Raw genomic sequence first — 19,448 nt, 5'->3', positions numbered from 1 at the left:
TATTCCTGATTTACAGCAGCGTAAGCAAGTTCTGAATCAGGCCCTACATATGTCCATTATCTCCACACCCATTTGTCATAGCACTAGATCAGTCAGAAGGTTGTAAAGCGTGGAGGTGAAGTAGAATTGGCCTCATGTGCAGATAATGGACCAAATTATTCTCGGGGGCTGAGCTGCTAACAAATACACAATCTTTAGTTCAAATCAACGGTTGCAACACAGACTGGAGGATAGCAAGAGCATCTACACAAAGCTGTTCTTGGGAATTGCACACCGGTTAGGGCTTACACTTCACTCCAAAATGAAATTGGTTAAAACTATAATTAAAGATAATTATTAAAAAAAAAACTAAATACAGGTGATATAAGGACAAACCAGCCCAGTTCTTGTAAACGGAAATCATGCCTCTCCAATCTGCTAGAACTATTTGAGTGTGTCAACAGATTAGGGGATAAAGGAGAGATGATTGACAATGTATTTGGCGTTTCCAAAAGCCTGGTCGTCGTGGGGAATAAAATTCAGACATAGGTTCTAAATTGACCCAAAAGACAGAACAAGAAGGTGAGGAACTGGTCAATGTTCAACAAGGCAAAAGATCATCACTGTGGTGGCCCAAAGTTCCATTCTAGGAGTAGTGTCAAATATACCAGTTAATGATCTGGAAGAGGCATTGAACACAACAAGGTGACAACATTTCAGATAAGAAAAGATTATTTAAAGATAATTAAGAGAAAGATGTGTGAAACAAGACTGAGTTTGTTAAGTTTATGGAGGGAATGGTATGACGACATCCTACGATGGCACATAGCCAATCTGCGACTGCTAGCAACAGATATCTCCTATGCACAGTGATGGGACACTAGATGGGGAGGGCTCTGAGTTACTGTAGAGATTTCTTTCCCAAGTGTCTGGCTGGGGGGTTATGCCCACATGCTCAAGGTCTAACTGATCGCCGTATTTGGGGTCAGGATGGAATTTTCCCCCGGCTCAGAATGGCAGAGACCCTGAGGGTTTTTCGCCTTCCTCTGCAGGGACCATGGATCATTTGCAGGTTTAAACTACTGTAAATGGTGGATTCTCTGTAACTTGAACTCTTTAAATCATGATTTGAGGACTTCAGTAACTCAGCCTGAGGTTAGGGATCTATTTCAGGAGTGGGTGGGTGAGGTTCTGTGCCCTGCAATATGCAGGTCAAACTAGATAAGTGGCTCTCAACCTTTTGAAACTAGTGTACCCCTTTCAGGAGTCTGATTTGTCTTGCGTACCCCCAAGTTTCACCTCGCTTAAAAACTATTTGCTTCCAAAATCAGACACAAAAATATAAACGTGTCACAGCATATTTGTGACACATGGGTGGAAAGGGTTAAACATCCTGCAAAATAAATAACCCTCAAAAGACATGTAGGGAGATAATGTTTGTGTTTTTGTATTTTTACATATGTGTGAATAGGGTCAACGATGTAATCAACAGTCCCTGTCTATGCTGTATTCTGATAATTCAGAGGTCAGAAAAACATCCCATCATTTAAATGAATTGTAAACACAGGATATCTCAGTATTCATCTCTCTTTGAAATGTACGGTGAATGGTGGAGGAACAAGCAAATGGCCTTTTGTTATTCGTATAGCTAAGTACTGGTGATGAACCTCCTTCAAAGTCATCCTAATTACCTTTTGTTCCCTGAGGAACATTTGTCAAAAGACATGAAATTGTTGTATAAAAAATCCTTGGGTCCTGATTCTGTCATCTCAGATCTGCTTAGACTTAATCAGGTGAAGTTTGAGTCACAAGACTGAGGTCGCAGTTATGCTGGTATGCCCTGAATATGACATTTGGACATTGGACTGTAACCTATGAACTATTTCTAAAAGAACTCTTTGCAACTACAAAGCTCTCCATCTCTGCTATGAATCTGAATCTCAATGAATTGATCTCATGTCTGTATGTATATTGATCTTTTAACCGTACTCTCTCTCTCTCTCTCTCTCTCGTTTTTTAATAAATTTTTGTTTAGTTAATAAGAATTGGCTGTAGCATGTATTTGGGTAAGATCTGAAACATTAATTAACCTGGGAGGTGATGTGTCCGATCCTTTGGGATTGGTAGAACCTTTTCTTTTATATGATGAAATAAGATTTACAGAAATTTTCATCATATTTGACGTTGGTGCCTGGATGGAGGCCTGAGGCTGGATCACTTTAAGGGAACTCTGTTGTTTGGAGTTCTGAATAACCAGTAAATTAATAAAGAAGCTGTTTTATGCTGGCTTGGTAAATCTAAGTATTGGAATATTCACCAACTTTATGGGGATTGTCTGCCCCATTCTTTGTAGTTCACTCCAATTGAGTGACCATAGCTGGCTCCCCATTTGGACCCCGGTCACAACACTATTACTGAAAAATTGCTTACTTTCTCATTTTACCATATCATTATAAAAATCAATTGGAATATAAATATTATATTTGCATTTCAGTAGTATATAGAGCAATATAAACAAGTAATTGTCTGTATGCAATTTTAGTTTGTACTGATTTCACTAGTGCTTTTTATGTAGCCAATTATAAAACTAGGCAAGTATCTAGATGAGTTGATGTACCCCCTGGAAGAGCTCTCTGTGTCCCCAGGGGTATGCGTACCCCTGGTTGAGAACCACTGGACTAGATGATCATAATGGTTCCATCTGGCCTTAAAGTATATGAGTCTAAACTATGCAAGGAAATAGAGTTGGGTGAAAGGGCAGCATGATAGCAGATGGAATTTAGAGATGACAAATGAAAGGTAAAGAGCATTGGAAGGATTAATTTCAACTACTCATCCAAACTTTAAATTAACTGAAATGACTCAGGAAAAATATCTGGGCATTATTTTGGGCAGCTCTGTGCAATATAAACTCAACAGTGCACTCTTGCTGGTCATACCAGGCTAAGTTCTGGTCACGCTACCTCCAAAAAAAAGAACAGAAATATAGAAGGGGTCCAGAGATGGGTGATGAAAATTATTCTGGGTATGAAAAAACTGCCACATGAAGAGAGACTGAAAAGATCAGGACTGCTTAGTTTAGAGGGGAGATGAGTAAGAGGAGACATGATAAAGATTATAAAATAATGAGGGTTAGAGAGACAACACAGTAAATTGGAGTGTCCAAGCCTTCTCCCAGTACGAGAATGAGGAGACATTCAAATAGAAAGGCAACAAATGTAAAACACATAAAAGGAAGCACTTTTTTCACACACAGCATATATCAGTGGAACTCATTGCCACAAGATACAATTAGTCCACGAGTTTAGCACGATTCAAAACAAGGACTGGATATTTATGTGGATAATGGGAGGAGCCTCACTTACATATGAATGAGATTTTCAAAAGTTCTTATTTTTCACTCTAAAGTTCCATTGATCTTTCCTGGGAACTGGGGGCCCAACTCTTTCAAGTGTTTTTGAAAATCCCACCTTATAAGAGATGAAAAACCCTTATGCTTGAAACCATACATCAACCACAATCTCACAGAGGTTAAAAAGCAGCTTCCCCCTATAGGCCAGTGATTCCATAATTGTCCACTCTTCCTGAAGCATCTGGTGGTGGCCACTGTCAGAAAAAGGGTATTGGACTAGATGGACCATTGCACCAATCTGGTCTATCAGTTCCTACATTCTCAGAAGTGATTTTCTAGCTGTAAAGTATGAGGTTGAACCTTTGGGACGACACTTTTTCAGGCTCCAGAGTTTGCATCAATGTATTTGTTCCAACCTGATACCTGCCCTTCTGCCTCTAATTTTTTTTTTTTTTTTTTTTTTTTAGCAGAGAAAGCCACTCAAAAGACTTATGGACATTTGAAAAAGGGAAAATATGGTCAAATATTAAACAAGTTGTATGAGTGGAATCTCCCCTTTAGGGAGAACATTATCAGAAGTAACAGCCTTATGGAGCAAAGTCCAGTAAGCTCCTTCCTTGTGCAACTCCTAGGGCTGGAAGAGCCTCCTCCTTCCCGTGTGCTAAGCCTCCTTTGGCAAGCCAGCACTTGCTAACCACCACTCCACTCTGTAGAATTTCAGTTGTGCAGCACCCACAACTGGGGCCACTCAGACTAGAGAGCTCAGCTCTCATGGGACCAAAACAATGACCAGATTATGAGAAGAGCTCAGCACCCAGTGCGTTGACGTCATCTGAAAATGTGGCCCTGCTTGTGACTGCTGAGCCCTTCTGAAAATTCTGACCTTGAGGCCAGATCATGAGCTGATGTAAATTGATGTCAGTGGCGCTAAGCCATTGCATAACATCTGAGCCTTCTGGTGCTATGTAATATTATTATATTTTAGTTGTGAGAGCATCTCTGATAATGCACCACCCCTCCTACAGAAACACACATGCTTTTCTTATTTAGAACACAGTGTAGTTTTGTGATTCACAAAGGAACTGGAGATGCTGTTTGATCCTGTTGTCCTATGGCTACTCAATAATAATCACAAACTAAACAATTGCGGGACATTTTCCGGAGTGGGACCTGTGCTGTTCAGCAGTTCCTCCGAGATGCTGTACAACCAGGTCATCACAGCACATGAGAGAGTCTGGCACAGGTGCAGGAACATGATGGACAAGGACAATACACACAACAGAGCCAACCCTGTTTGATCTGGACTCCTGCAGGTTTTCAGCTGGTGCTCCCCGCTCCACGTGTGTCTGACTGTCCTGAGAATTCCTGGTGAAAAATGACAATGCTAGATTTAAGGATTGGTTTTTAAAATTTATTCAGAGGAATTAGGTGGAGTAAATACAGGAGTTTGGGTTTTTTTGAATGTGACAATTGAAGCACAGGCTGGTATGATTTTGTTCTCTTGCTGCAATTAAATAGTGGCAAGAAATTGTGACGCAGTGTTCAGACAAAGGCCATTCACAGAAATCAGCATTAGCATGATGCAGCTGCATGGCAAACAGTGCGGATGAACGGGTATGCTGGCAGCAAGGCAGATGGGACCCAGCGGCTAGAAACATCAATAGCTGGTGCAATCACTTCTGGAAATTGTTTGTATTATACTAGCAGCCAAAGCCCTTTTGGAAGATGATGGTCATAGAAGGAGCCTGTGGGAGAGCCTGGGAAATGAACCTAGGTCTCCCAAGCCCTTAACCACAAGACTATCGTTACACTTGGTTATTGGGAGTTGAGGGTAAGATAGGGAGAAGCAAGAGTCTGATCAACTTTCTGAAAGACCTTACAGCTAAATCAATAGAGAGGCAACACCTGAAGAAGCCCATTAGGAGGGCTGGATAGAGGTGTGTGAGGCTGTTGTAGGACACAAAACTAGGGTACACTGATGAAATTGTAACACCATAAGCCTTTCTGGCTGATACAGCAGTGCCAGAGGAGAGTCTCATTCCAGTCACCAGACTGTGCATCTTTGTGAACAAGAGAGGAAGGGGACTGTGGGCAGCTTTCTGCCCACAAAGGATCAGAAACATTTGTCTGGAACAAGGCCAAGTGCTAAACAGGCAATCATAAAGGCCTGATCTTATCCAAAGATGGTGCTTCATTATCTTTTGTAAGAGCTCCAGATGGCTTCATAGACTTCATTATACCATATGTGATGACCTCCCAGAGACTAAGTGGTGATAACTGGAGAGAGCTTTTGCTCTGAAAGCACAGGCCTTTAACATGTTAGCTGAATCTTGTTAGCAGTAGCAGGTTTTACTAATGACGTATCCTTGAGCAAATTTGACATGCCAATGGCATATACACCCTCTCCAGTGAATTACATCGCCTTTCACCTTCTGACACAGTCCAGCTGGAGGAGGAGCTAATCCTTAGCAAGAAAGCAAGGGCACCTTTGAAAACATCAGCACATTTCAGGAAGCGAGGCAATGCAAGGATGCTCATGCTATGGGTGGCAGAGAGCACCCAACCTTCATGTTCACATTTGCCATCGCACCTACACAGGACTGGTGTCACTGTACAACAGCTGTACAACCGTCCAAGAGTCAGTGGTTCATCATCAAGTCACCTCTGTTGAAAATGAGGTGCTCTTAAAAAAAAATCTGTTAATCTTTATTTCTGGTTAGTGGGTTACCTGAATAATCTACCTGGCTCTGAATCAGTCAGCCAAAAGCAACAATGTATTTTAGACTCAGCCAATCTGATATTCACAAAGTAAAACACAAGCCAAGGGGAATGTGTATCTGTTTAATGCCCCCTTCCCCTCCCAGATTACTCGTACAGTACTTGTGGCTCTTGGCAATCTTAAAGGGTGGTTCTGCCCTAAAAAGTGAGTCTAAAAATAGCACAGTGGGGTTCCCTATTCAATATTTCCATATAAAAATGTGCTCAGTTTGTAAGTCAGAAGATTGTTTATGAAACAAAGCTCAGAGCTCAGGGGAGGTTGCAGGCTAGAGAGAGACCAGCTGGGGTCTGTCCATCTTGTGGATCATCCCCAGTAATAGAAGAGTTCTGTGGGCCAAAGTAGGGCCTCAAGGACATCTGTGCAGCCCCACTGATCAGGTGTTAGTGTAGAATATGAAAGTAACGGGGCTGCACAGCTGTCCTTGAAGAAGCTATGCAAACTATATGGTAGCAAAGGGTTTGCAAAGATTAGCTTTTCATAAGCACTATCTCAGAAGACACATGCTTGTCCTCCTAAGTGACCAAGCTGTCCCCTAATGATTACGATCCCAAGGAATCCCTTCTCAACAGGGCAGAAGAGACCTGTCTTTAGAGGTGAAAAGGAAGTAGTACTAAGAAAGGCATCCTGGACATGTGCTGCCTGAAACAGAATGATTATTAATATGGTCAAAGTATCTACCCAGGGTGAAGAAAGAACACAGTTCAAGTGCTCTGCCAGGTCATCCACCACTCACCAGTGATAAGAAAAGCGACATTCAGGCAAGCCAACAATGAGGAGAAGCAACAAGAGTAACCTGGGATTGGCCACCTAGGCTCCCTTCTTTTGCAAGGTGACAGCCGGAACCCCTTAAGCCGTCTTCCTGTCATGGGAATTCCGAAAAGAAGGATCAGCAGGACAGCTTCCCATTTTGATGTCTCTGTTCTTTCTGGCAACATTGCTGGGTTGAGTAAACTCCCTTTAAAAAGCAGACTCCATTAGTCTACTGCAATCCCAGTCACTTTAAATGTCAGAGCCCAGATTCTGATTTAGTGCCAAGTTCTGGAGAATATGAGTTAACTAATTAAGGAACAAATACCAGAGGTCCGCTTAGGATGGTGGCAGGAAAGTAGTGGGGCAGAGTTTTGAAGGCCATGGGCCGAATTATTGAAAGACTACAGTGTTCATCAACAAAAGAAAAGAAAAGAAAGATTTAACTTAGGATATTGAGATTGCTCACTGTGATATTTCATTACAACAAGAAGAAAATATTAGCATATTAAAAATCATTCGTAGAGCTCTGTAAATATCCACTGTACTTTAGAGCAACCGGTTCCAACCTGCTGCCATTGAAGACACTGGGAAACCTGCAGCTGACATAAACGGTGCAGGACTAGATCTATACAATATTTCCTGTTTACAACATGAGGGCCATATTCAGAGAGGTGATGAGCATCTGCAACTCCCACTGAAGTTAATCAAAGTTTCAGGTGCTCAGCACCTTTTGGTCATACCGTAGAGAGAGCAAACAGGACAGAACCATCATTTGGAGGAGAAAGAGTCAAAAGAACAAGGCAAGAAGAATTCTTGGAAGAAACAGATTTTTAAAGAGGGCTGATCCAATTCCCACTGAAGTCAATGGAAACATTCAATGGGAGGAGCGTGGCCTGATATAGATTGTAGCTTGCCCTGAGGCAAGGGGCTAGACTTTGGGGCTGCAGTTGGCCATGAGGGCAGGTGCAGACTGAGGACTGCGGATACCCCTGGGAGGTATCCGAGTGGGGCACAGCCGGAGGGCTGTGTCCAGAAGAGGACGCCGCAAGCCAAGGAGCAACGCGGGTGCCAGACAGTACAGCAGAGCAGGCAATGGGCAGGACACCACCCACAGAGGGCGCTCCACGGCTAGGACAGAGCTAATTCCCAGAGCAACCAGCAGGAGGCGCCGCGGTGGTGAGTCGGCAACCCGTTACAACCACAATGGAGGAAAAGTAAGTATGACTGCATGTGCATGGGCCAATCGTAACTTCAGCAGAGATGCTAAATGACTCATGCCTGCAAGCACAAAGCTGCACAAAGCAAGAGCCATGGTACAGAAATTAGTCAGCAGTTACTTTGCAGAGTGTGCTCACCCTCTAGGTGGTTGCGGGAAAGGTACTTGAGTCCTTCATCGAGCAGGATAACAGGCAAGGAAATTTTCAACACGACCACCCACTGCGGCCAGCTCAGGGGGGTCACCTGGAAGATCAGCTGCAAGGTAGGAACAGTTCAATATACTTATTAATAGGGAAGGGGGGAGAGAGACAAAAATCAGACCCATTTCTGTTCGTATGGATGTGCACTGAGGTAAGAGATGTGCAAGGGACCAGGCCTTCTGGATCATATCACATGCACAGAAGAGAGGGACTTCGTTGAAGCTTGTACAGATAATGACATGGAACTTGGCAAGGGACAATAAGTATCATTACATTACATTCACTTTACAGATGGAGAAAGTGAGGAACAAACAGGGGAAGTAACTGCTGAAGGTCGGACTGCAATTCTGTGGCCGACCTAAGACTAGAACCCAAGACTCCTAACTCCCAGTCCCATATCTTTCTGAATCACAAGGCTCAATTGTGGAAACCTTTTGGGCAGGGAAGTCCCACTGAAAATCAGCAAAGACTTGAGAAGTAAAGCGTACAATGGAGTTTCCCTGTCAAAAGAACAACCCTACCAGCTGCGTGTTGTGCCAGCTGCATCACTTACAGGCATAGGCTTCACGTGGAGAATCACGAAGTGCAGTGCCATGGACATGACAATTGTCCCCAGCAGCCAGATGTTGAGCCATGGTGGCATCCTCAGCAGTGACTGGTTTTCAGACACACTGCAAGAGCGAGAGGACAGAGGTTAGATCAAATCACCTACTAAATAACCCCCTGTCCTCACAAGTATAATTTGGGTCAATCAATATATCCCTAAGCCCTCCTAATCAGTAGAAATATGTTGCTAGATCTCTGCATAAAAGCCTCCTCCAGGAAAAAGGATTACTTAACTATTACCATACATTATTCTCCTTCCAGGCTTGTTAGGCTCTGGAAATAAATATTCTTAAGTGAATTTCATGCAATATCTCTCTATTCAGATGGAGAGACAAGGTGGGTGAGGTAATATCTTTTATTGGACCAACTTTTCTAAGTGAGATTGACAAGCTTTCAAGCTTATGCAGAGCTCTTCTTCAGGTCAGCCTGCGAATAGCTGATGTCATGCTATTCCTTCAGTATCAGATTCCCAAACTCATTGGATAGGTACACATACAGCACCAAAATATTACTCATTGTGAAAGCCAATACCAGAACCTCCAGCCTGAAGTCCTGATCCATCTGTGGGATCAGAGCCAAAATTGCAAAGGGAACTATTTGCTGGTTCTGGCTCCAGATTTTACCAGAAGGGTCAGTGAGATTTCAGCGTTGTCAGATCCAAGCTTGACCCTTAGCCCGGAAAGGTTTTGGATCTGGATCCAGATATTACTGGCTTGCTAATATGACCAAAATGTCCACTAAGAGATCCAAATGTATTCACATTGCCATCTCTAATGACAGTAACATGTTTGCTTGGTTCAAACATTATTCAGGGCAGAATGCTTTATCTGATATTCCCATACGTACTGTACCTGTTGAGAGCATTGCACATCTCAATCGTCACTAGCACCGACAGAGCCATAGTGGTTGGGTAACGGGACTCAAAGATTTTGCAGTCAATGCCTTCAAAGATGGGGTTGTCCTCTGTGCATCTCATGAAGTTCCTCTGGCAGAAGAAACAGTAACAGGCATGAACAGGCAGAAGTGGCAGATTGCTGGTGGGATCTGAGCCTCAGTTATCAAAGATTCTATTAAATATTTCTTGGCTCAGGGGGGATTGATAAGAGGATATGAAGCCATTCATCTTCAGGTTTGAATCCAGCTCATCTAGTAAGTCAGTAAGTGATCATATGACAGCTTCTAGGTAGTCTATGTGAATTTGATTCATTAGTTATTTCAGTTTATTTCCAAGTGAACATGTGTCTCCATTACAAAAAATAAATCTACCTCTGCAACTTGCATTAATCATACCTGAAATGAGGAAACATGGCTTCTATTCCTTGCTCTACACCAGTTATCACATGCTTGGCAAGGCTATTTCCCTCCCCGTGCCTCTGCTTTCCCTCTCTCTTTGCATGTCTTTTCTATATAGAATGAAAGATCCTTGGGGCAAGGAATGACTCTTCCTGTTTGTACAGCACCTAGTACAATGAGGCCCTAACCTTGGTTGGAGCATCTAGGAGTTACTGCAATGCAAATAACAATAATCAGTCTCCAGAGTAGTCAATCTGGCACTAGATGCAGTAGAAACATACAGAGTAATAAGAGATTTGCTTATTTAAGGGGCCTAAAACTGATGCCTTAAAGCAGCGATGGGAAAGTTTCCCCTTCCCCAAATACCTTCACCCCACCTGATCAGAGTGGCAGCAATCAAGCGGAATAACTGCAATTCCTGCTGCACTCCCTACAAATGTGTCTCTGACTCCTCACAGTGACGTGGGTGGAGTGGGCCATCAGGTCTGGGGATACATGAGAGATGTTTCTTTAGGTAAAGTCACCACCATGCTGACCAGCTGATGGGAGGTGGGATCTCACCTGGGAGGGGGCTTTTGCCATTATTTCAGCTGACACATTTTCTTTTAGCACTTGGAAACTTTTCAAAATTTTGAATTTTTAAAAGAGGTGGACTGGCAGAAAAACAAATCCTCTGGTGATCCTGCTGGGGAGCCTAGATATTAGAGAGTTTTCAGTGGTGTTCGAGTGAAATAATCTTCCCTTCTCCCTCCCTGCCACAACTTACCAACTGGTAGAAGGTAACTTGCGGCCCTTCAGCATCATACAAGAACCACCAGGTAGCTGCTCCCACAGTTGCCAATCCAACGTACACTGCAACCAAAGAGAGAGCAGGTTGTGTAGCCCTGTAAGCACGAGATTCATTGTTTGGTTCTCGCTTGCTGTGTTATTTGTTAGCATAGGGCCCTCCGGCCCTCAGGGTTACACTGCCTTGTGCTGGACAGTGAACCTGTAGATTCCACTCTGTGCTATGGCTCTCGCTGCTCATTTGGGTAGAGGAAGAACAGCAAATTGGGAAAAGAGACCTGAACTGTTCTGACCCTCTAAACCCACACTACGCACACAGAGGGACTCCTCATATTCCATCCCAGCTCATTAGGAGCCTGGAGCAAGAATTCTGAAAACACTTGAACCTGAGCCTGTCTCCCTCCTCTCTCTCCATCTTGCATTGCCACAGCTTCACCTCGCACCCTACTAAGGTCTCTCCCCCTGCCCTTTCTTAAACAAGATCCCTTCTGCCCAGTCTGTGCAGGTACTTTACTGTAGTACCGGAGCACCTCACGGTCATTAAGAGGAAGGGAAGCGATAGCCCCATTTTACAGATGGGGAACTGTGGCACAGGGTAGAATAAGTGACTTGTCCAAGATCACACAAGAGTTCTGTAGCTGAGCCAGGAATTGAACCCAGGTATCTTGAATTCCAATCCTGCACCTAATCCACTAGACCACCATTCCTATTTGCATCCTTTGTCCCGACAGTCACTACAAAAATCCACCCACCCCAGGAGGTGGGGACCCTCCTGCTCCCTGCCCATCCCCTTCTGCACTCTGGCCTTCTGTGTGATCCCAAAGCTGCTATGGGCTCTCTGTCCCGCCTTTGCTCTCCATGCACAATGCCTTCTCATGCTGCTACCTAGGCCGAAGATAACCATAGGTAATGGATGGGTGGGGACTGGGGTAGCTCAAACTGGGAGCCTGGCCAGAAGAAAAAGATGGCTCCTAGCAGAGGCAGCCAAGTGCGCACACTGCAAGAATCCCAAGCTGGCCCGGTCATTGGACCAGAAAGTTCCCTTGCTCCCACCACAGCAACCCCAGGACTATTGAAGGTAAAATATCTCTCAGCTATTGCCTGATGTCTGACTGAGCTGATTACACTCTTCCAGTGCCCTTAATCTTAGAGGAGATGGATTCTTTAGGGGTTGCCTACTTTGGGATGTATGAGGAATGTTATGTTATGAGGAATATATTTTCCCTGGATATTGTGCAGCTCTACATCTCTCTGCACTGTGAATAAGCCTCTCCTCATTACTGGAGATCACTATGGACCCATCCCTCCGGACACACACTAGTCAGCAGTTGTTTTAAGCCAAGGTAATACACGGCACTTTGTCCATTCATGGCACTACATCTCTAGCCAGGGCCTCTCACCTCCAATGGCAAGGTAGCGGAAGAAAAGCCAGCCACTGATGAGGGGCTCTCTTGGGTTGCGGGGAAGTTTGTCCATGATGTCTAGGTCAGGGGGGTTGAATCCAAGAGCAGTGGCAGGTAGCCCGTCTGTCACTAGGTTCACCCAGAGCAGCTGGACTGGGATCAGAGCTTCAGGCAAGCCCAGGATTGCAGTCAGGAAAATACTTCAGGTGAAAAAGACACAACCACTCTAGGTTAGATACATGCCAGGGAGAGAGAGGATTGTACTTGTACAATTGGAGTGTGAGCCAAAACCCTGGGTCCAAATGCCCTCTAAACATTGGTGCTGTTCAAAATCCACACCTGGATTTGGATTTTGAAGTTCATCCCAAAGCCCCAGATTCAAACACCTCCAAACTCTAGGGAATTTGAAACTCAGATCTGAATGTTGCAGTTTCAACCCATCTCACCACTGGGGACCAGACTCGTAAATTTGCATAAGAAGCCCATCAGATGGCATCTCAACTGTTCAATGTGCTTTTTGTCACCAGCACAGTTGTCCCTGCTGAATTTCTGACATAAGGGGTTCAAAAGTTAACTCTGCAAGCAATCAGTACCTGGCCAAGATTGCTGCAGAACACAGTGATTTGTTCTGAAAGCCTTTTTCAGGAAATTGTTCACAGTAAAAGAAGCTGTGAGCATTGTAATGGAGTCTCTCATTTACCCCGTCAGACACAAATATCCTCACAGGAATCTATCAACACCACGCTGGAGTTGCATAATGATGCACTTATAGCAAGCTACAGCACTTGTCACTTAAGGATCAGCATATTTGTCACACCATGGTATTTGATCATATCGCAGTGTTTCATGGTGCTTCCTTTATTGTGCTCAAAATTGGAAATACTGTAAAATAGCCAGAGGTTCCCACACCACATCAAGGGAAAGGCTGGCTTTACAGTAGCAGCTGCTGAATTTATAGAAATATGAATGAAAGTATCCGTGCCGCTTTTAACTGAGGCAGAGAGCGCAGGACCTAAAGTGGTGCTGCTATCTAGGCTCACATCCTCAGTGGATGTAAATCAACATAGCGCCATTGCTAATCTGATTTACACCAACTGGGATATAGCTCCAAGAATCAGAAAGGACACTTCTGTCCTGGTGATATTTCTCATCCCTCCGACTATCCTAGTGTGAGGTGTGAACTGGAAGCCCTTACCAGACAACCTCTCCAACGTTAGAAGAGATGAGGTAGCGGATGAACTGCTTCATGTTGTTGTAGATGGCTCTGCCCTCCTCAACGGCAGATACGATGGTGGAGAAGTTGTCATCAGACAGCACCATCTCCGCTGCTGATTTTGCTACGGCTGTACCAGAACCCATGGCAATGCCAATCTCAGCCTTTTTCAGGGCTGGGGCATCATTCACTCCATCTCCTGTCTGGAAAAAGCATGGGTGTTTTATTAAAGGACATTTTATAGAAGGAAACGGCCTAGGCATGAAGCTAAGGCTACGTCTACACTATGAGCTAGGGGTGCGAATCCCAGCTTGCGTAGATGTAGTCAATGAGAGCTAGCAGGCTAAAAATAGTCCTGTCGTCATGGGAGTACAGGCAACGGTGCCGCGTATGTACCCACAGGGCTCAAGAGGGTTTGTACTTGGCATGGCTGCCACTCGCCACTGCCCGTGCCACCACAGCTACACTACTTTGTTTAGCACGCTAGCTCAATGACAGCTAGGGTGGGTATGCCTACAGGAGCTGGGAATCACACCCTAGCTCAGAGTGCAGGCATAGCCTGAAAACCAAGTCTGGGTCACATGAATTCATGTGTGTTTGTTGGCAGGACTTCTACCTATTGAGTAGTTCTTAAAACAGCATCACTTGGCACTGCTGTGGTGCATTTCCAAGCGCTCTGCTCACATTCGGCTTCACAACAGCTCTGTAATGAAGGCATGTATTATGATGGCCCATTGTATAGATGGAAAACTTAAGTGTGTTCCTCCAGGCTATACAGAGTAAGTAGAAGAGCTAGGAACAGGATCCAGAAGTCCTGGCTCCCAAACCCTTGCTCCAAACCAACGGACAACACTAGGGCCCTGCAAATCTGTGGATATCTACAGAAATTTGTGGATCGGATAAGGATACAAATTTTGTATCCACACAGGGCAACACTCCTACTCTACAGCTCAGACTGGGACCTTGAAGTCCTGACTCCCATCCCCTGCTCTAGACAGTCACGATGATGCTTACAAAGTGATTCATATGAGTAAACCCACATGAGGGGCCCTGCAGACAACTCACCATGGCTGTAATCTCATGGAAGGACTGTAGGTATTCGACTATCTTGGACTTGTGAGCAGGTTCGACTCGGGCGAAGCAACGGGCCGAACGGCAAGCCTCCCGCTGTGTCTCCAGGGGGAGATCATCAAACTCCCTGCCGGTGTAGGCCTTGTCCGTCACATCCTCCTTCTCTGAGAAGATCCCAATCCTCCGGCAGATGGCCACGGCGGTGCCTTTGTTGTCCCCAGTGATCATTATGACTCGGATGCCAGCTTTCTTGCACATCTCAATGGATGACATCACCTCCTTCCGGGGAGGGTCCAGCATCCCCACGCAGCCCACGAAGGTTAGGCTAGTCTGAGAGCAAGAGAAGAAGAAACATGTTAACACTCACTATGCACCTCCCCTCCAGGGTCAGAGCCATGTCGTTCTCCCTGCTTTTAATTCACCCCACATAGGGAAAATCTAAAGATGCTGGCAAGTTTTCCTCTCTAATGCCCTGATCATGTTTCCATTACAGCCAATGGCAAAACTTCCACTAACTCTAATGGGAGCACAAACAGGCCCAAAAGAGTATCACCCTCCATTTAAAATAATTCAGCTGTAATCCTGATTTGTTCTTCTTCAGGGAGCTTCCAGTTAACATACTGTAGTGGGTTGCTATTCACTGCATTCTGTTCAGGTTCTTATGCCATGCCCAGCACCTTAGTATCTGCATGCTTCCTGGGAGTGCATAAAGGCCTAGATTCAGCAAAGCACATGCGCACATGCTCAATAGGCTGCAGGTTTAAAACAAACATAAGGAAGTGCTTCTTCACACAACGTACAGTCAACCGGTGGAACTCGTTGCTGGGGATGTTGTGAAGGCCAAAAGTATAACCGGGTTCAAAAAAGAATTAGCTAAGTTCATGGATCCATCATAGATGTTCATAGATCCATCAGTGGCTATTAGCCAAGATGGTCAGGGATGCAACCCCATGGTCTGGGTGTTCCTAAACTTCTGATTGCCAGAAGCTACGACTGGACAACAGGGGATGGATCACTCTATAAATTGCACTGTCCTGTTCAATCCCTTTAAAGCATCTGACAGTGGCCACTATCAGAAACAGGATACTGGGCTGGATGGACCATTGGTCTGGCCATTCTTATGTACTTGAGTCAATGGTTTCAAGTCAATGGGTCTTAAACATGTTTAAGTGTGGTTTTGCTGAATTGGGGCCTATGCATCATGACTAGCATCTGTCACATGGTTCTTGGCAGCTATGGTTTACAAGAGAACTATTGGGCTACTTGGTTCTTCAGTAGAAACTCTCAGAGACCAGTCAGAACCATCGAGTCTGTTGAAACTTCCAATGGGACATCTGTAAGTTGATGGGAAAACTCAGCAGAAGGCGGCAATGCATTTGCAGCCAGCACGGTGTGTTCCTGGAGGGGCAACGATCAGGACTAGGAAGCAAAATAATTTACATGAGCAGAAAGGAGACAGAAGGCTCCCCAGCTTGGAGTTCAGCGCACCCCTGGCACATGGAGCCTGGCATTTCCAGAGCATCCTTCCCACTCTGCCTCCCAAGCAGCTGCTCTCAGAGCCCTTCCCGTCAGCATCTGTGCCAGGGGAAGGAGACCTGGAGCAAACCCTTTATTTCCCAAGAAATGGCTCCCACACCCTGTCCCGGGGGTCACTTTTAACACTTCCTCACCTCGTAGTTAATGAACTTGGTCGAGTCTTCCAGCTGCATCTCCTCTTTCTTGCAGGGGGTGTCCCGGGTGGCCAGAGCGAGGCAGCGCAGGGTGTCAATGCCAGTCCCCCATTCCCGGATCTTGGACAAGATCTTCTCCTTAGTGGAGAGCGTGAGGGGGACCTGTGTGGTGCCGACACGAACATAGTTGCAGCGTTCAATCACACTTTCAGGGGCGCCCTTGGAAACAAAAGGAACAAGAGTCACTCACACATGCCTCCTCGCAACCTAACTTCTTAGCAAAGCACAACCAAGTGAAAACTTCCGTAACCATCAACAAAAGCCCATTTTAAACCCCTGGGGTATTCAGTGCATTCTGCAGTCACTGAAAACAGCACGTCATGGAGTGCAGACTGTCTCAGAAAAGGAGATAATATGTTCAAGAGACAAAACCACCATCCTGAAACTAAGGTGATGTACACACTATAGCTTATGTCGATATAAGCGAGGTCGTTCAGGGGTGTGAATAAGCCACCCCCTGAGCAACGTAAGTTACACTGACCTGAGCGCTGGTGTGGACAGCGCTCTGTTGGCGGGCTTGAGTAATTCTCTCCCGTCGGCTTAGAGTGGCTCCACTACCAGTGCTACAGTGGCATTGATGCCGCTGGGCCACTCAGTTTCCACAGTACGCATCCGATGAAGTGAGCTGTAGCTCACGAAAGCTCATGCTCAAATAAACTGGTTAGTCTCTAAGGTGCCACAAGTCCTCCTGTTCTTTTTGTAAGCTCTGTAGTATAGCCATAGTCTGATGAGCTCACTGCACAGGTTCTTCCTCAATATCCTTAGCTTCCACTAGGTGGCACTCTCTCGTCAGTGTTTAGAGACGGTGAGGCCCACAGAAAGCTTCCATTCTCCAGCACCACAGTTCTGTGCCGGGAAAGGGGATGGCTGGTAAGATGGACTCGGTTTAAGTCACTAGAACGAAGAATCCAGACTGAGGGAGAAATCAGTCTAGTCTTAAAGGGACCATCTCCACAGCTTGCGGCAGCAAGTCTCAGAGCCTGGGTCAACAGCCTTGGACTCATGCAGCTCAGGCTACCGTGCTAAAAATAGCCACGTACAGGCTGTGAAGCCTAAGGACAGGGGTGAGCTTCAGAGCCTGAGCTGCAGCCCGGCTATTTTGAGCGCGGCAGCTCAAGCCCTGCATGCCCGAGTCTGTTGACCCAGGCTACTGCTTCCTGTGCAGACTTCCCCTAAATGACCTGCATGTTTCTCTGAATTACCTGCCCTGGTACCATAATACTGAATTCAGATTTGGATGGAGGCACGATCAATAGGGCTTGAGTCCACCGTTGGACTCTAATTCCTCAAACTTTTGATAGTGAAGACACTTGTAACAAGCCACCCCAAAACCTCAGCTGTATTATTGCTTCAATGAGCCAATTATCCCTCCCTCCTGACCGTATCATCTTGTCCACTAACTGAAATCCCTCCAGGCCATTAGGAAAATAGCCGACAGGTGACAAGTGACATTTGCTTTTCCATAAGGTTGGGACTGGGAGGAAAGACAACTTGGATAACCCAAAACGCTGGGTAACTGATCACAAGCCACCATGAGGGAAGTACAGTGGTTTTCCTGCATTGAAATAAAGCTTTCCAAGCTGTGTCTCGCTCTCGAGCCATCCAACTACCCTGCACTTTCAGGAACTCTGCTATCTAGGACAACCTGAAGCCCACAATGATATCCAGAACTTTTAACTTAGTGTGTTCACCCTTTGGGGACTGAACACATACAGCTTCCATCAGAGCTGGCATTTCCTAGATGGTTGCTCATTCTAGGGACTGAAGTTCCACCCTCTTTATTAAAGAGGATTATGATGGCTTTTAATATTAAAGCATATTCCTGCTCTGAACTGTACAGGTGCACATAGGAAGAAGATGATTATTGCTATTAATATTACAGTAGTACCTAGAGGCTCCCAAAGTGAGATCAGAAACAATTCCTGCAGCATCCCAGGGATACGCTAACTCCTTCCCACCCTCACTCAGCGTGGGGAACAATCACAAGTTCTCCCACACAGACCCCTGCACCAGGCAATGCAGCATATGTCCGTTACCTTGACAAACATCTTGCTGCCAGCAGGTGTGTGGCTGGAACCTACAGGAGTGCAGTAGACAGACATCGATTTGCGGTCGCGGGAGAACTCCAGGGTGCACTCTTTCTTCATCAGCTGCTTGATCACCTGTGGTGGGACAGACGTGCCAAAAGGGTGCAATTATGGGGTTGTGAACTTTCTAATGGCTAAAAACCGAACACCCCTGGCCCTTCCCCAAGGCCCCGCCCCTTCTCTGAAGCCCCACCCCTTCTCCATCCCCCCCTTCCTCCATCGCTCGCTCTCCCCCACCCTCACTCACTTTCACCAGGCTGGGGCAGGGGGTTGGGCTCTGGCTGGGGGTGCAGGCTCTGGGGATGAAGGGTTTGGGGTGTGGGAGAGGGCTCCAGGCTGTGGCAAGGGGTTGGGATGCAGGAGGAGGCTCAGAGCTGGGGCGGGGGGGATGCGGGGAGTGAAAACCAGACGCCTGGCAACCCTATACAATTAGCTCTGTCAAATGCAGACAAAGAGACTGGCAATGGCCAGGCCCTACTTGATTTTATTTAATGGACCTGATGAGTCAACACACTGCACAAGTCAAAAATAAACGCACAAACTCGTCAGGGCAGCTTCTGTAATTTAAGCAACAATAGGAAAAGCATCAGAGGGGACTTTCAGCCCCATAGCTTTCCCAAGGTAATTTAGCTGCCTGCAGGTGCAACTGCATCCAGCTGCTTTAACCTCCTTTGCTCCTTCAATCTGAGCTCAAGTGGCACCATGAATTGACTCAATATTTGGAAGTGAAATGGATGGACCATCAAACTCTCTTCCTTTGCAGCCACTTTGTACTGGAATAGACTCAGTCCCATGCTAGAAAAGCACTGCACTCAACACTTTACCGCACTGGGTACTAATCAACAGGTACACAAATATTTTAACTTCAAACCAAACGCTCTTGTTATCAGAAAGGCTCAGTTTTTCCTCTTCCATTACTATGGTGACAGAAGCTGTGTGTACGCGTACACACACACACACGTACGTTATGGGCTAGAAGAT

General features: G+C 45.6%; 1 protein-coding gene and 1 long non-coding RNA gene across 6 annotated transcripts in view; one reads left to right on the top strand and one right to left on the bottom strand.

Moving 5' to 3' along the window:
• The window catches only part of ATP2A3 (ATPase sarcoplasmic/endoplasmic reticulum Ca2+ transporting 3), a 158,914-nt gene that overhangs the window by 9,490 nt on the left and 129,976 nt on the right, over positions 1–19,448 (bottom strand). For 2 of the 4 annotated variants that reach the window (XM_073315802.2, XM_073315798.2), the window contains exons 12-21: positions 18,417–18,542; positions 16,321–16,539; positions 14,645–14,980; positions 13,562–13,782; positions 12,364–12,566; positions 10,944–11,029; positions 9,736–9,869; positions 8,832–8,949; positions 8,216–8,333; positions 4,621–4,696 (exon numbers count right to left, since the gene is read on the bottom strand). In XM_073315802.2, the coding sequence (XP_073171903.1) occupies positions 4,621–4,696; positions 8,216–8,333; positions 8,832–8,949; positions 9,736–9,869; positions 10,944–11,029; positions 12,364–12,566; positions 13,562–13,782; positions 14,645–14,980; positions 16,321–16,539; positions 18,417–18,542 (1,637 nt within the window). Of the gene's footprint in view, positions 1–1,988; positions 3,450–4,620; positions 4,697–8,215; positions 8,334–8,831; positions 8,950–9,735; positions 9,870–10,943; positions 11,030–12,363; positions 12,567–13,561; positions 13,783–14,644; positions 14,981–16,320; positions 16,540–18,416; positions 18,543–19,448 lie in introns of those variants that run through there. The other 2 variants (XM_073315799.2, XM_073315800.2) reach the window with 2 other exon arrangements.
• The window catches only part of LOC140899771 (uncharacterized), a 137,620-nt gene that overhangs the window by 74,673 nt on the left and 43,499 nt on the right, over positions 1–19,448 (top strand). Inside the window, exon 4 of one of the 2 annotated variants that reach the window (XR_012155442.2) lies at positions 1,451–1,995. The exons of the other annotated variant lie outside the window; for it this stretch is intronic. This is a non-coding gene — a long non-coding RNA (uncharacterized LOC140899771). Of the gene's footprint in view, positions 1–1,450; positions 1,996–19,448 lie in introns of those variants that run through there. 2 annotated transcript variants of the gene reach the window in all.

The sequence above is a fragment of the Lepidochelys kempii genome, chromosome 17, assembly GCF_965140285.1.
Source record: "Lepidochelys kempii isolate rLepKem1 chromosome 17, rLepKem1.hap1, whole genome shotgun sequence".
NCBI classification, from domain to species: Eukaryota; Metazoa; Chordata; order Testudines; family Cheloniidae; genus Lepidochelys; species Lepidochelys kempii.
Note: the sequence above shows the minus strand (reverse complement) of the source record. Positions and strands in the feature narration are given on the sequence as shown.